The 13,311-nt window shown below is 56.1% G+C and overlaps 5 protein-coding genes across 5 annotated transcripts; all 5 read right to left on the bottom strand.

Annotated features, from left to right (window-relative positions):
- Positions 1-496: 496 nt before the first annotated feature.
- On the bottom strand, positions 497-2,392 carry CDEST_11741 (uncharacterized protein; the record flags this gene model as incomplete). The annotated part of the gene is made up of 1 exon (XM_062927897.1): positions 497-2,392. The coding sequence occupies one exon, from the start codon at positions 2,390-2,392 to the stop codon at positions 497-499; it is 1,896 nt and encodes a 631-aa protein (XP_062783948.1).
- A 2,051-nt stretch (positions 2,393-4,443) lies between these two features.
- On the bottom strand, positions 4,444-6,788 carry CDEST_11740 (uncharacterized protein). The gene has a single exon (XM_062927896.1). The coding sequence runs from the start codon at positions 6,259-6,261 to the stop codon at positions 4,447-4,449; it is 1,815 nt and encodes a 604-aa protein (XP_062783947.1). The 5' UTR covers positions 6,262-6,788; the 3' UTR covers positions 4,444-4,446.
- A 144-nt stretch (positions 6,789-6,932) lies between these two features.
- On the bottom strand, positions 6,933-8,401 carry CDEST_11739 (Putative alpha/beta hydrolase-1). The gene has a single exon (XM_062927895.1). The coding sequence runs from the start codon at positions 8,255-8,257 to the stop codon at positions 7,397-7,399; it is 861 nt and encodes a 286-aa protein (XP_062783946.1). The 5' UTR covers positions 8,258-8,401; the 3' UTR covers positions 6,933-7,396.
- A 915-nt stretch (positions 8,402-9,316) lies between these two features.
- Positions 9,317-9,637, bottom strand: CDEST_11738 (uncharacterized protein; the record flags this gene model as incomplete). The annotated part of the gene is made up of 1 exon (XM_062927894.1): positions 9,317-9,637. The coding sequence occupies one exon, from the start codon at positions 9,635-9,637 to the stop codon at positions 9,317-9,319; it is 321 nt and encodes a 106-aa protein (XP_062783945.1).
- A 1,397-nt stretch (positions 9,638-11,034) lies between these two features.
- On the bottom strand, positions 11,035-12,450 carry CDEST_11737 (Putative transcription initiation factor IID, subunit 13, histone-fold). Its single transcript, XM_062927893.1, has 3 exons — positions 12,275-12,450; positions 12,008-12,097; positions 11,035-11,950 (listed from the first exon to the last, which is right to left on the bottom strand). The coding sequence occupies exons 1-3, from the start codon at positions 12,305-12,307 to the stop codon at positions 11,147-11,149; spliced, it is 927 nt and encodes a 308-aa protein (XP_062783944.1). The 5' UTR covers positions 12,308-12,450; the 3' UTR covers positions 11,035-11,146.
- Positions 12,451-13,311: the final 861 nt, after the last annotated feature.

Genomic DNA, 13,311 nt, shown 5'->3' with positions numbered 1-13,311 from the left:
ACAAGAAAAGAGCGGCGCAAGGCTGTATCTGGGTCAGACATTGTCTCTGTGGAACCAGTAGGAGCATTTTCTTCGTTGGTGTCCTGCTCAAATCGGATTGCTGACCCGGTACTTCTTAGATGCCGACCTCCTCTGGTGTAGGCAGGGGAGATGACGGGACGTAGGAAGAACCGATACCACTGTCTCGAGTCACGGGGAGAACAGAACGAAGATGGGATGTCGAAGAGGCCTAGGAAACCATCGTTCCCTTTCCAGCGCCTGTGTACACGCCCCAGCCACTGTACACGATCTGGGAAGCGAGCCACGACCGGTTGGCTTTCGTTGAGTAATCACGGGGATGCGAGCATTCGGACGCCGCAACAGGCACAGACAAGTGCGAAGTGATGAGGTTTTGACGGAGCATGAGGACCGGGACAAGTTCTGGAAATGACGAAGGCTTCTACCTACGTAGGCCTACTAATACTCTTCAATGGCATACACTTCAGCCGCTCCCCTATCACGACCAAGACTGCTGCTCCGGGAGATAGATACGCTGAACGGCACGGTCATGGGCCGCCTTGAGAAGCACCAGCTCGCGCTCATGCTTTTTGCGCATGTCTCTGGCCTCGGCAGGCAGCATCTCCTCGTATAACTTTTCTCTCGCCTCAACTTCCCAACAGCGGGCCAAGCCGAATATGCTTGCCACCCACACAGCCAGGAACGCCAAGAAGGACTGCGGTCTCATTATCCACCTGCTAAGGCCAAAGACATGAACCACCAGAAGCACCAGGCCCAGCAAGCACTGAGCCAAGGGTAGCGCCAGGTCGACAACGGTCCATACGTTTGGGCCAAACGGGCCCCTGTCCTTGATTTTGTCGTGGTACGTCCTGAGCTCGTCCTTCCACTTGAACTCGCACTCGTGGGACGACTTCATATCCACGAGGCGTAGATGATAGGCCTCGGCGGCGTATACGATGCGGGAATGTCGCTCTTCGAAGGAGTTTTCTGGTTTGGTCCACTCGGAGAAGAGAGCCTCGAGCTCCGCCTTGGCCTCGCGAACGAGCCGGGCTCGTCGGCGGGGCGTGTCGGGCCTCTCGACTCTCGGCTCGGCGGTTTTTGGCCGGGTGGGCGTTGTTGATCTCCTGACTGGTGACGGAAGCCGACGGGGGAGGGTCTTGTCCGATTCTACCGTCGGTGGCTCACCGAGGAAGTCTCCGGATTCGTACTCGGTAGGGTCAGAGTCCACGCGGAGTTCCTCATCGTCGTATTTGTCGTCATCCTCGTATTCACTCTCTCGGTCGCTCTCACTGCCGTCCTCGTCCTCGTCCTCGTCCTCTCCCTCATACTCGACATCGTCGTCCTCACTCTCCTCGGCGATGAAACCGGACCCGAAGCGGTACGGGTCCTGCTCGGCGGTCTCGCGCGCAAACATTTCACAAATCTGGACGAGGGCCTGCACGCATCGCTCATCAAGATTGCCTTGATGGTACCGGGCATCCCACTCCTGCTCGGGAGCCCTGTCGCACACTCTGCCAATAGTGTCGATGCACTTGTGGACGACGGCAAACTTTGCATCCTGCTCGGCCGTGCTCGCCGATGTCGAGGCGATGGCGGCGCCGGCCTGCTGCTTGGCCAGGTCCCGGAGCTCGTCGAGCGTCTCCTGGACCGTTTCCAGCTTCTCTATCATCCCGGAGAAGCTCCCCACCGAGTCCGTGGGGCTCTCGGGCTCATCCCTCTCGGGAACGGTTTGCGGAAAGGAGGCGAAGGACATGGGAGGCGGGTAGAGAGGTGAAGGCGCCGTGTGCGGCCTCTTGGGGGAGGCGGCCATGGTGGGTGAGACGGCGCTCGCGGGCGAGACGGGGGACATGGTGCTCACGGACGAGCGGCGCTGAATCTCCCTCCAGCCCTCGACCATGCGCTTCATGAAGGCCGCCTGGTCGGGCATGATCTTGACAACTTCGTCGGCGGCGCTCGAGATGAAGTCGTCGGGCAGCACGGGGCAGGTGGAGGCGCGACGGAAGGGCGGCATGGAGACGGCCGTCGAGGGACGGCTGTTGTTCCTCTTTTCAGTGCGCTCCGACTCGGATGTTGTGTCCTGGAGCTGCTGAAGTTGCTGATATTGGGTTTGGCGATGCTGCTTCTTGTAGACATGGACCTCGTTGAAGAAGCCGTCTACGCTATGTGACGACTTGCGCGATGAGGTAGGGGTCATGATGCCGTCGCAGCTCTCACCCTTCTCACCCTCCTCAACCTCATCCAGTTGGCCGTCTACATTGTCGCTGTTGTTGTAGTCGTTGTCCTCTTCATCGTCATACTCATCGCTGGAGAATGAGAAGTCTCCGAGCTCTTCAGAGAGGCGTCGCGGCGCGAGGGCGGGGGACCCTTGGCGGGGGCTTGCCGGGAGATGCCTCATTGTGTGATATGCGATGTGTGATGAGTTGTCTGTAGTGTGCCTACGCCCACTACTACTATGCACACACACCAGAACACTATACTCTGTATATACCGCGTAGTGTATGTAGTGTGTTGTCGGATCACGAAGTTCAGTCCAAGGATAATGGATGTTGACAATCAACGAGACGAAGCCGAATGGGCTGGGCTGGGCTGGGGCGGCTGGGATGGACGGGGTTGCGGATTACGAAATGCGGCAAGGGGGCGTGAAGAGGATAAGGGGAGGGGTCAGGGTTCGGATCCCTTGGCGCGGGGTGGAAGAAGAGTGGGCGCGTCTTTGGGCGGCGGTGAGTGGAAAAGGCCGCACGATGTAGGGATGAATAAATGACCCTGGTCTCTTGTGAGTTGGTTGTGTTTGACTTGTGATTGTTGGTGGTTGAAGAACTACAACTAGATAGAGAGAGAAAGAGACAGAGGGAGCGAGTGGTTTACTGTATCTGAGAGGTGACGTTTCGGAGATGCTTCTGTGATTCGGGACGAGGGTAAAGTTACGATAATGAGAGGTAAACGTGTGTGGGTGGTAAGGGAGATAGATCGATGCGGTGGAGGGAACGGGGTTCCAACGTGTCGTGTAGGAGCGGGTCCAAACCCAGGCCATGCAAGCAAGCAAGCAAGAGCCTGCAGAACTGCAGAGCTGCAGGAGCTTTAAAAAGGGGTCGTCGGTCTTGTCTTGACCGATGGGCGGTCAAGTTAACCTTCGGTGAAGACGCGGGCACGGACGGGTTTGTATCATGATCATGAGGTTGATGAGGAGGAGGAGGTGGTGGTGGTGGAACTGGTGGATGGTGGTTCGTTCCATGGGTCAGACACACACACACACACACACACACACCCCCTTATTTGCAGAAGATGAGAGCCTAAGCGAACGAACGACCGAACGAACCATGGGGAGAGAACAGAGAAGTGGGAGACGGGGGGGGGGAGAAGGAAGAGTGGGAAAGCATGGCAGAAAAATGCACGAAGAGGCAAAAAAGTGGATGTTTTGAGAGATGCCAACGATGAGAATGGGGCATAGCGCGAGGGAGAGTGAAACCGCGCGAGAGAGAGAGAGAGAGAGAGAGAGACTCTCGGTGAGACTCCATCCAGTGAGTGATTGAGAGGGATCGATCCATAAGTGAGGCACGTTTGTGTGTATGTGGATTCATTCTGCAGCAAAACACCTATTTGTTGTATTCTTATTTTGTTTCATTTATTTTTTATCAGTCGTTCCAGTTGCCCCCCCGTTTTGGACCGGTTCCAAAGTCCTGTCAACCCTTGGAAGTTATCTCTCGACCCTCGAGTCGAGTCTCGACCTCTGTCGATTCTACCGAATCGGGTACGTGTGTTTGTGCGAGTGGCAATCCGTGCCATCTTGTCATGAGGAAAATAAGAAGGAATAAAACCCCTCGTCCCAAGTCGTCAAGTTGATTTTCGAGGTGTCATACAAACTCGTCCTTCTTTTTTTATTTTTTCCCTCTCCCTCCTCCCCTCCGTCCCTCAGGGTCATCCGAATCCAAGACCGTCAACACATCAACTGCCCAGTGGTATCATTTTGTTTGGTGTCTTCTCTTCAATGCGAAACGCATGCCAATCTTCGTTTTGTTTTTGGAACCTCCCATGTCTTCTTCACAACCCCCCCACTCCCTCTCCCGCAGCGTGAGTCTCCATAACAAGCGGCCCAAAGCCCACCTGCATGAAGTGCCACGTCAATTAATCCCTGACACTGCAGCAGAGAACAAAAGAAAAGCGGGAGCAAGCACAAAAACTGGCAAGAGAAAGAGAGGGAAAATAGGGCTCTCTCTCTCTCGGTTCAGAGACCAACACGCTGCTGCCGCCGTCCGTGCTATCTCCACACACCGCTTCCTCCCCTCACCCCCTCTCACTCTCTTTTCTCAAACCCAGCCACCTCACCGGACGAACCATCCATGGTCCGCGGCGGGGATGCACACTGGCCCTCGTTAGAACAGATGCAGGCGCACAGCCGAGACAGAAAGAAGAAGCTCGGCTCTCACTCGCCTGTCTCTCCTCTCCACAGAATCAATTGTGGCCCTGTTGGATCCAAAGCCCAACCTTCGGGTTCTCACCGATGAGACCGCCGACGCGCATCTTCTTGGCTGGGCTCACCAAGTCTGACCGTGCCTCTTGCTCCGCGCCGTGGCCGTGGCCGTTGCCGAATTTGCGCTTGTCCGCACCGCTCTTTGTGATGCCAGAAAACAGCTTTGCCTGCAACCTGGCGCTCTTCTCTGCCGGCGCCGGTGTTCCGTCGCGCGAGCCCACCGAGCTGGCCACCTCGAAGCTCTCGCGCGGGTCGCGACGCAGCATCTCCGAAGCCGCCTGGCTGGCCTGGCTCTCGTACACCTCCTCCTCGTCCTCTTCGTTGCCACACCCGCTGGGCAGCGGGCGGCGGCCGTTACGCGGTACACGCGACGTCTGGGACAGGAACGACGCCGACTTGGCCACCGACTCGAGCGCCTGCCGCGCGAGCTCCTCGTTGTCGTCAGCCGAGATGGTGCTCTCGCGGCTCTTGCGCGCGCGCTCCTGCACGCGGTCCTGTGTCGCGGGCGGCGGCGGCGTGCCGGGAACCATTTGCGCGCTCGTGTACCTGTGCCGAGGCTCACTCTGGGGCACCAGGTTCACCGACGGCAGGAGTCCCGACTGCTGCTCGTGGTGACGCTGGGCGCGCGTGACAGGCGTCGTCGGCAGAGAAGACAGAGATTGGGCGTTTCGGGTGTGCTTTGCAGGCATGCGGGTCGCGGGGGGTCTGACCGCCGTTGTGGGCGTCGAGGGCGCGCTAGTGTTGTTGTTATTGTTGTTATCCTGGCTGAGTGCCTGCAGCAGAGCCGCAATGGGCTCCGGCCCGTGGTCGCCGTCCACCCTGGCCTCGTCGCGGTTGACCGACCGGGGCGTCTGCTTGGGGGTGGCTCGATGCGGCTGCTGCGGCGTCGAGATGGTCTGCTGCTTGGGCGTCATGGCACCGTGGAAGATGCCGCCCGGGCTGCACAGCATGTGAAAGTGTTCCCGGTTTTCCCGGATGCGGTTAAGGAGCATGTCGCGCTCCTCCGCCAGCCCAATGATTTCCTCCTCCTTTTGTGCAATGACCTTCTTGGCCATCTTGACGCGCCGCGCGAGGGCCTCGTTCTCTTCCATGGCATCCCCGTACCACATCTTCATCTGGAGATACTTCATCTGGGCCGATTCCGAAGCGGCGCTGAGTTCGCGGACGGCGTGACGTGAGTATTCGACCGTCCTGAGGGCCTCGATCTCCCGTCGGGTCATCTCCTGCTCCACCGCGGCCCTCTTGGCATCCTCGTCGGCCTGAAGGCTGAGCAGGTTGTACTGAAGCTTGTGATGCGCGGCCTCCATCTTCAACTTGGCGTGCTCGGCGATGCTCGCCTGCATCATGGCCCGTAGTTCGTCGGCCGTCGCCTCGAGCACCTGCTGGGGCGCCGGAGGCACGTACTCGGTGCCGAGGCCGCCGTCGCGTCGGGCGGTGGTGTTGAGACCCGTGGCAGGAGGGGAGAAGAGGGCGGAGCGGTGTGAGGCGGCGCCGTAAGCGGTCTGAAGAGCGCCGTTGGCAGCGTGGGTGACGAGCTGCGACGAGGGCGGGGGCGTCAGGGACGAAGGGATGACGGCGGAGGAGCTCATTCGGTCGTCGTTGGCCTCGGTTTTGAAGGACTGATTGGGGTCGATGGGGGAGGCGGGGACTTCGGTCGAGGGCAGCGTCACTTGCGACGAACTCAGCGCCAGAATGTCGTCGTCCTGGGGCGTCGTGGGCGCGTCGGCGACGGAGCGGGTGTCGGTCAGCGTGCCGTTGGGCTGCTGGGCACCACCAGCATCGGAGTCGGCAGCCATTATGGGGGAGGTACCGAAGCAACGAGCAACGGTTTAGAAGCTAGAAAAATATGGTGGGCGATTGCAAGATATCGTCAATTGTAGCAAACGAAACGGAGAACGGAGCGCGACGCGGGGTACGTGCGACTTGGATGTAAAGCAAGAGACGGTTCGTATTTGAGCGTGTGCAGGGGCGGCGACAAGCGAAGCGGAGCGATCGCGTTGAGGACCACGTCAGCGTTGGGAACGAAGCCGCCTAGATTGTTTGGGAGAGCTCGGCGACGATGCAGACGGGGGGGGAGAGAGAGAGAGAGCGAGAGAGCAAAAGAAGCGTCTGGATTGGCGACAGAGATATAGCGATGAGGTGGCGGGTAGAAGGGAAAGCGGGGAGAATCAGAGATCAAAGGGGGAAAGGAGAAAAGGATCTCTGTGCTCGACGCCTTTGTCTGCCGCTCGGGTTGAAAGTGGTGGTTAGGTGGGTGTATGGGTGGTGTAGATGTAGATGTAGATGGACGGATGGCGTGTGACGGCCATGGTTGATGGGCCGTTGCTGTGGGAGCAAGATAAGCCAAGCACTCAGTGCACCCAAGTACTGGGCGTAGGTACCTACCTACCTATGTAATTCGGCCCAAAACGACAGGGCTGGCCTGAGCTGGCCTGAGCTGGCCTAAGCTGGCTTGGGCGACTGTGGGGTGGGGTGAAGGGAAGAGGAGAAAGCTGGAACATGGAAGACTGGATTGGGGTTGCTGGCCCAGAGGGGAAAATCCACGGAACAAGAAAAGAAGAAGGCTGGGATTGGCTGAGCTGAGCAGACCGCTAAGCCCAAAAAACGCTTCAGTTATTGTCGGTCTGCCCAAGGTGAAGGGAGCGGGGCCGGAGAGCTAGTGGCATCCTCTCTATGATTGGCTGTCTCACCGAAGGTAGCTCCCCGCTCCTTTGTTCTCCAGGGCTGTCCTGTGTTTCCCTTTCTCTCAACAGCCACCAGAGAGGTTGGGGGAGGCGGGAGCCGATTACAATAGCTTCACCATATTCAGCCTCCCAACACCCCTCCCTGATGGAATAAGGATGAGTCTACAGAGGCTGAAAATTCTCCTTCTTTTTTTCTTCTTCTGGTTGGTGACTTATGACTGCAATCAAAAGCAGTCAATCAACCAAATCAATCCTTGAGATACCCCAGGATCACCTCTGTAAACTGCTCAAAGTTGTCGACAAACGGAACGTGGCCCGCCTTTGCAATCACCTTGAGCTCGATCTTGTTGTCCTTGCCCGCCGCCCTGAACCCCGTCTCGACCTTGTCCCGCATCTCCTTCATCGCCTGCGGCAGGTTCGCGTCCTTCTCGCCCACCACCAGCAGCGCATCGTCGACCCCCGAGCCCACCCTCTCGTACAACGGTCGGATGTCGAACTTGTCGCTCCGCAGCGCGTGGCAACACGTCTGGAAGCCCTCGACCGTCGTCTGGTTCATGATGGCCCGCGCGCGGCCCGCCTCGTCCGGGTTCGCCTTGATCCAGTCGGCGCCGAACCAGCGGTCCATCGTCTGCTCGACCTGCTCGCGCATGTCGCCCGCCTCGCCTGCCGCCTTGGCCCGCGGGCCGAACGCGTCCTCGACCCCGGCGAGCTTGGGCGACGAGCTGATGGTGTCGCAGATGGCCACCTTGTGCACGAGGCCCGGGTACTTTGTGACAAAGTAGAAGCTCGTCGCCGCCCCCATCGACACGCCGACCCAGGCAAACAGCCTGTCGACCCGGAGCGACGTGACGAGGAAGTGCACGTCGTCGGCGATCGTCTCGAACTCCGTGTCGAGGCCCGCTGGCGCTGACGACTTGCCGTGGCCGGGCTGGTCAAAGCGCAACGTGCGGAAGCCGTTGTCATGGAGAACCTTGACGACGCGATCCCAAAGCGTGAACGGTGCCGAAAGCGAATTGGCCAGCAGCACGACGGGCTTCGAGTCTGGGCCCGACAGGTCGTATGAAAGGATCCGCCCGTCGGGGAGTGTGAGCTGCTGTGCGGACGCCATCGTGAACCCCCTTTCCGTCTGCCTGTTGAGTGAAATGTATTTATAGTTGGTTGAGTTGCTGAAGGATCAAACGGCCGGAAAAGTGACAGATTGTTTGAGAGAGAGATAGAAAAGGAGGCAGCTGCTTCGAGATCTCAACAAGACAAGACCAACGAACTCGTCCTTGGGGGGAGTTCACGTCATCGTCATGTGATGTCGCAGGGTCGGATCGGAGGGGGATCGGAGGGGAAGGGGAGGGGAGGGGAAGCTTCGGGAGCTGCCCATGGTGGGGGAAGCTGCTGTACATCAGGTACGTACCGTTCCTCTCTCCTCGCAGCTCACAAACAGGCAAAACAAGCAAGCCAACCTAGCTGGGCCAACCCGTCCATCCATCATCCATCGCTCCCTCATTTAGCTAATCAAAAGAAACACGTATTGTATGTATGTATCATGATGAAATCACCCAAGCAAATATTAGAAAAGACGATGGATGCAAAATGCAAAAGGAAACGTCGTCAAGGACAGGATTCGAACCTGCGCGACCGAAGCCACTGCCTAATCTGGAATCAAGGTTTGATAGCAGGGCAGCCCATTAACCACTCTGGCACCTTGACTAGTGACTGGTTGATGGAAGAGCAACTGCTTTTTGCATTCATATAGGCGAAATGTTTTGCTTTCCTCACTTTCCTCATGAAATATCGCTTTCTACTAGGGAGTAGCTCAATCATCGCCAGGAAACCAACAGGGAAGCTACATACAGCTCGGGTGGTAACCAATCTGAGATACAGAATGCATGCACTGTTTTTGGTTGCAGGAAGAAGAAAAGAAGAAATTCTTTAGCAAGAGGTAGCCCGGAGACAAGCCCTTCCCTGGCGCATCGCACTGGGCACCATTTGTCCCGGGTTTCGCTGGCTTCACTCAACCCTCATGGCACCATCCCTGTGGTTTTGAGTAGTTGGGCAGATCTTCACAAAGGTTTTGAAGTGCAAGTAGTGAACGAAATATAGGGAAACTCCAGGAGCGTCTTAGAAATACCTCTTCACAAGAGCTTTGGCCTGTGCCGGTAAGCCATCGCAAACCCTATCCAAAGCAGTCGCCTATAGGCAGTGCTTGTTGTTCCTCGAGAGTACAGTACCCCTTGAAATCATCTCCGAGTTCCTCGAACCAACACACCCAGTGTGCCCGCGGGCCGGCAGTCACCGAACCGCCAAGCTCTTCTTGCGCTGGAAACTTGGTCTTTCCCCCGTCTTGAAGCCATTGTTCGCGAATACTCCCAACGGACCTCGAATAAGAGTGGAGGGGAAAACTATGTTCCTGTGTCGTGCAAAACCAGGCGGGGTCACTGGGTGTGCGTAGGCTTCCAAGCTTGTGGTAAGTGGTGAGCTTCAGGCTCCGATTCATTTGGCCCCTGAACCTTTTGATGGCTATCTCATAGTCGGTAGGGCAAGCGACGCATGAGCCAATCCCGTCGTGGGGATGTACCTCAACCCGAGGCCCTTATATGTCAAAAGCATCGTGTCTCCGAGCTCAGGTACGTAGTTTCCGTGATAATGTAAACCCATGGACGTTCCGCTGACGCCGGGAATGTGGCGACACACGGGAAGTTTGAGACTGTCGATTACCCTGAAGAAGTCGATTTGGGAGCATTGGGGCCCGCGGATGCTGTGATGACGGCAGATGAACAGCTGGTTGTCGATCACCTTTGCCGAGGTTCGGTGGACAAACCTCCATTGCGTCGCAGCCTGTTCGAGCGACAGCCTGGCGGATGCTGCGTTGGCTCGCTGACCCGACGGCCGCAAAGAATATCTTCTGCCCCGTTGTTCATGGCTTGCGAGCGGGAAGTGGTCGATTTCGATATTTCCTTCAGTCAAGGGGATGAACCTCTCAAGCTCAAACACACTCTCCAGGTGTCGGGTGGATAGGCCGTGAGGTGCTCCGTAGAAATGCCGGTTCATGACGAGATGCGCCTCGGAAAAGGTGATCTCGGGGACGTCGTTGTTTCCAAGCCCCGCGACCGTTGGCTTCCAGGTAAGAAGGCTGACGTTATCAACCCACGAAGACGGCATGGGAAAATACCAGCACCAAGGAGCGACAATATCGCGCTCACTTTGTCGTACCGAATTGCAGCTTGGATGAAGCTGCCCTCGCAAACCGCCTTCGTTATTGCGCTCCAAGGGCTGAAGTCGTACGCATCCAAAACATAAAAACCAGTTCGGTGCATCTTTCTCCAACAGCAGGAGGGTAGAAGCCACCTCTTCCTTGCTTGCTAGCGAAAATCGCTGAGCCGGGCAAAGGGATGCGAAGACGGACTTGCAGGTCAAGGCAAGGGCTGTACGTGATGGTGCTGGTAGCTGGTCGGATACGATGAAGAGCACCTCGCGCGGCACACCCAAGAGCCAGCAGGTTTGCGCTTGTGATTCGTTGAATTTGGATTTGGAAATATGTGCCTGCAGTGAGGCTGTTTTGTTGTCAGGCATCGGCATAGTCATGACACTGAGCGAATGATGTAACTAGGTAATGGATATCATTGCAATGCGAGAACGAAGGAGAGAGGGAAGTAGTAGACTTTTGCTTAGGTCGCTCACGGAGGACATCAAGGTAGAGCTTGCGGCATCGATTGTGTTTAATACAGATAATTGTGACTCATTAGATAGAAGGTTTAAGCTAACGACACGTTTAAACATGTGCCATGGCAGCCTTTTGAATTCGATGATGGTTCACAAGGCCCGAGGCAATTCACTGCACGCTGTGGGACAGACATTCTTCGGCGGCTTGCAGGGCACCCGTAGACTCTTGACAACGAACGACGTATCTAACTACAGGGTTTCGTATGCTTCAACATGTCTTGCCAGTGATCTGAACATTGTCTTGACTAGTAACGGTACAAGTCGTTACCATGTTGCACACCCGTTAGAGCAGAGAAAGTGAAGAAGCAGGTCTCCTACCATGCAACAAAGCTCGTCGCTTCTTCGGCAATGCTTGTAACCGTTGAAACGCCTTCCGAACATGCTTCTCGTCGACAGCCTTCCTCACCCCTTCGGGCTCGGCAAACAAGCCCCTTGGCTTCTGAACTAAATCTGAGCCAGAGCCGGTCAAGGCGCCCTTCTCGTTGTGGCCCATTTCTTGTCCCTGCACCCTCAATGCCTCAGCCGTGAGATTCTGTACCATCTCACTGGTCAAGAAACCCAGAATATCCATCACATCATCGTTGGGTTTGTTCTCTGCGATGACGCCCAAGCCGGACCACTCCCTGAACCGCTTCGCCTTGCGATACGTCAGCGACGCGTGACGGTACTCCGACCACGTGGCATACTCGGCGACCGTCATGTCCCGGGTCCGCTCGTCGTTCTTGCGCAGTTTCTCAAGAGCGGCTTCGCTGCTGCTGACGTCCATGAGGTCGTCCTGGCCGAACTCGGCCACTTGCTCGGAGAACAAGGACGATACGTCCCAAGGAAACGCAACGGCAGGGAATTTGGCCCTGCTGGCCGGGGCGTCATCTACCGAGCTGAGAACGGCGCCGTCGTCCAATTCGGCTTCGTCGACGAAGCCTTCCTTGTCGTCCGAGTCTTTGACGGCCTTTCTTATTGCTTTCCAGGTGAGGAAAGTGCGGAGGCGCTCGATACGAGCGTTGTCGTGACGAACTTGGAAGATGATATCGGCGTTGGAGATGATGCGAGACCCACGACGGGCCGCGAGGTCGTGTGCTGTCTTTAGCTATTCTTAGATGAGATTGGAACAGTCAATGGACGATGAAGGGGAAGGGAGAGGTACTATGTGAACGACTTGGTCTCGGATGATGTCCTCAATGAGCTTAATGGTTTGGATGGAGGCATCTTGTGTTTCTCCCGCAATGTACATCATCTGAAAGGCATTAGTGACTTTAGGTCATGCTGGGTTTTGCCTCAAGGAGGGCACGACACTTGGAGACTAGAATGAAGAGAGAATTAAACAGGGCGTGTGGAAATCCCGGCTTGGAACAAGATAATGTTTATCACTAAAGGGAAAAGGGGGGTCGTTCCTCGTCGTATGCCTACTGACCTGTTGAATCTCCTGCCTGAATCTAGGTTCCATGGTTGGGTCGCCGACTGAAGTCTGGGACTATGTGTTCAGGGACGAAAGCGTTGGTAAGAAAAGGAGATTGTAGCCGCAAGAAAATTCAATTTGATACACCGCACGAGAATTCCCCAACTATTCATGCTAGGAACCAGCGGGAATCTGCCGAATCCAGCGCAGAAAAGAAACAAATCCATGATTTTTACGGTGGGAGAATCTATCATCGGACCATTTATACGAGCCGGCGAGCCCGTGTTTAGTGCGAGCAGATCACTTGACACTGTGTTCTGGCTGGCTGGCGATGACAAGTGAGTTGGAGAGAGAAACCAGGAACGAAAAGAGGCGGGGGGGATGGCATATCTCGATGGATTGTGTCGGGAGAAGCCCGGGCATCCCGCCTTGACAACCCTTACCCATGAAGTCTATCATGTCATTGGCCTTTTCCGACTTCCAGTCTCCACACAATGTGCCTGGCACAGTGCACATTGGCTTCGTCAGCGACGTGTAAGTCGTCTTCTTGGCCAAGCTGGAGCTCACGCTCTGATGCGTGAAGTAGCCATTCCACATTACTGAACCACAAAATAAAACAATAAGGCGGTATTCCACTAAATGCCGCTGATCCAGTGAGAGCATATCTTCCACTCATCCCATCTGTGGCTGGCTCTTTGAGAAGAAAAGCGTTCTCCTCGTCTTGGAGTTTGATACTTTCTTTTCTAAGATGTTGGTCCAGAATTCATTTTGGCCAATGCAAGGTAAAACCAGCTTCATTGATATTGCCATCATCCAAGTGGCGCAGTAAAAGCGAGCCACTCGTCTCTGAAGACCGACACGCAAGGACCAGCACTCGATCGAGCTGGAAAATCCGACCTGATTTGTCCATCAAGGGGACCAAGTAAGCATCATACCACCTCCATGTGTGAGCATGCTTCATAGGCCTTACTCTAACTACCATTTCTAGTTGTAGGATCTTATCGCAGTTGTAGGCATTGCCAAGGATGGGAGCTCGCTGAGCTGTTCCACAG

Source organism: Colletotrichum destructivum, chromosome 7 (genome assembly GCF_034447905.1).
Source record: "Colletotrichum destructivum chromosome 7, complete sequence".
Classification (NCBI taxonomy): domain Eukaryota; kingdom Fungi; phylum Ascomycota; class Sordariomycetes; order Glomerellales; family Glomerellaceae; genus Colletotrichum; species Colletotrichum destructivum.
Note: the sequence above shows the minus strand (reverse complement) of the source record. Positions and strands in the feature narration are given on the sequence as shown.

Bases quoted from the DNA above. Each gene is read 5' to 3' on its own strand.
- CDEST_11740 (XM_062927896.1), bottom strand. From the start codon at position 6,261: ATGGCTGCCGACTCCGATGCTGGTGGTGCCCAGCAGCCCAACGGCACG.
- CDEST_11739 (XM_062927895.1), bottom strand. From the start codon at position 8,257: ATGGCGTCCGCACAGCAGCTCACACTCCCCGACGGGCGGATCCTTTCA.
- CDEST_11737 (XM_062927893.1), bottom strand. From the start codon at position 12,307: ATGGAACCTAGATTCAGGCAGGAGATTCAACAG. The intron at 12,098-12,274 runs GTCAGTAGGCAT...AATGCCTTTCAG, and splicing joins TCAGGCAGGAGATTCAACAG to ATGATGTACATTGCGGGAGA. The intron at 11,951-12,007 runs GTACCTCTCCCT...ATCTAAGAATAG, and splicing joins GAGACCAAGTCGTTCACATA to CTAAAGACAGCACACGACCT.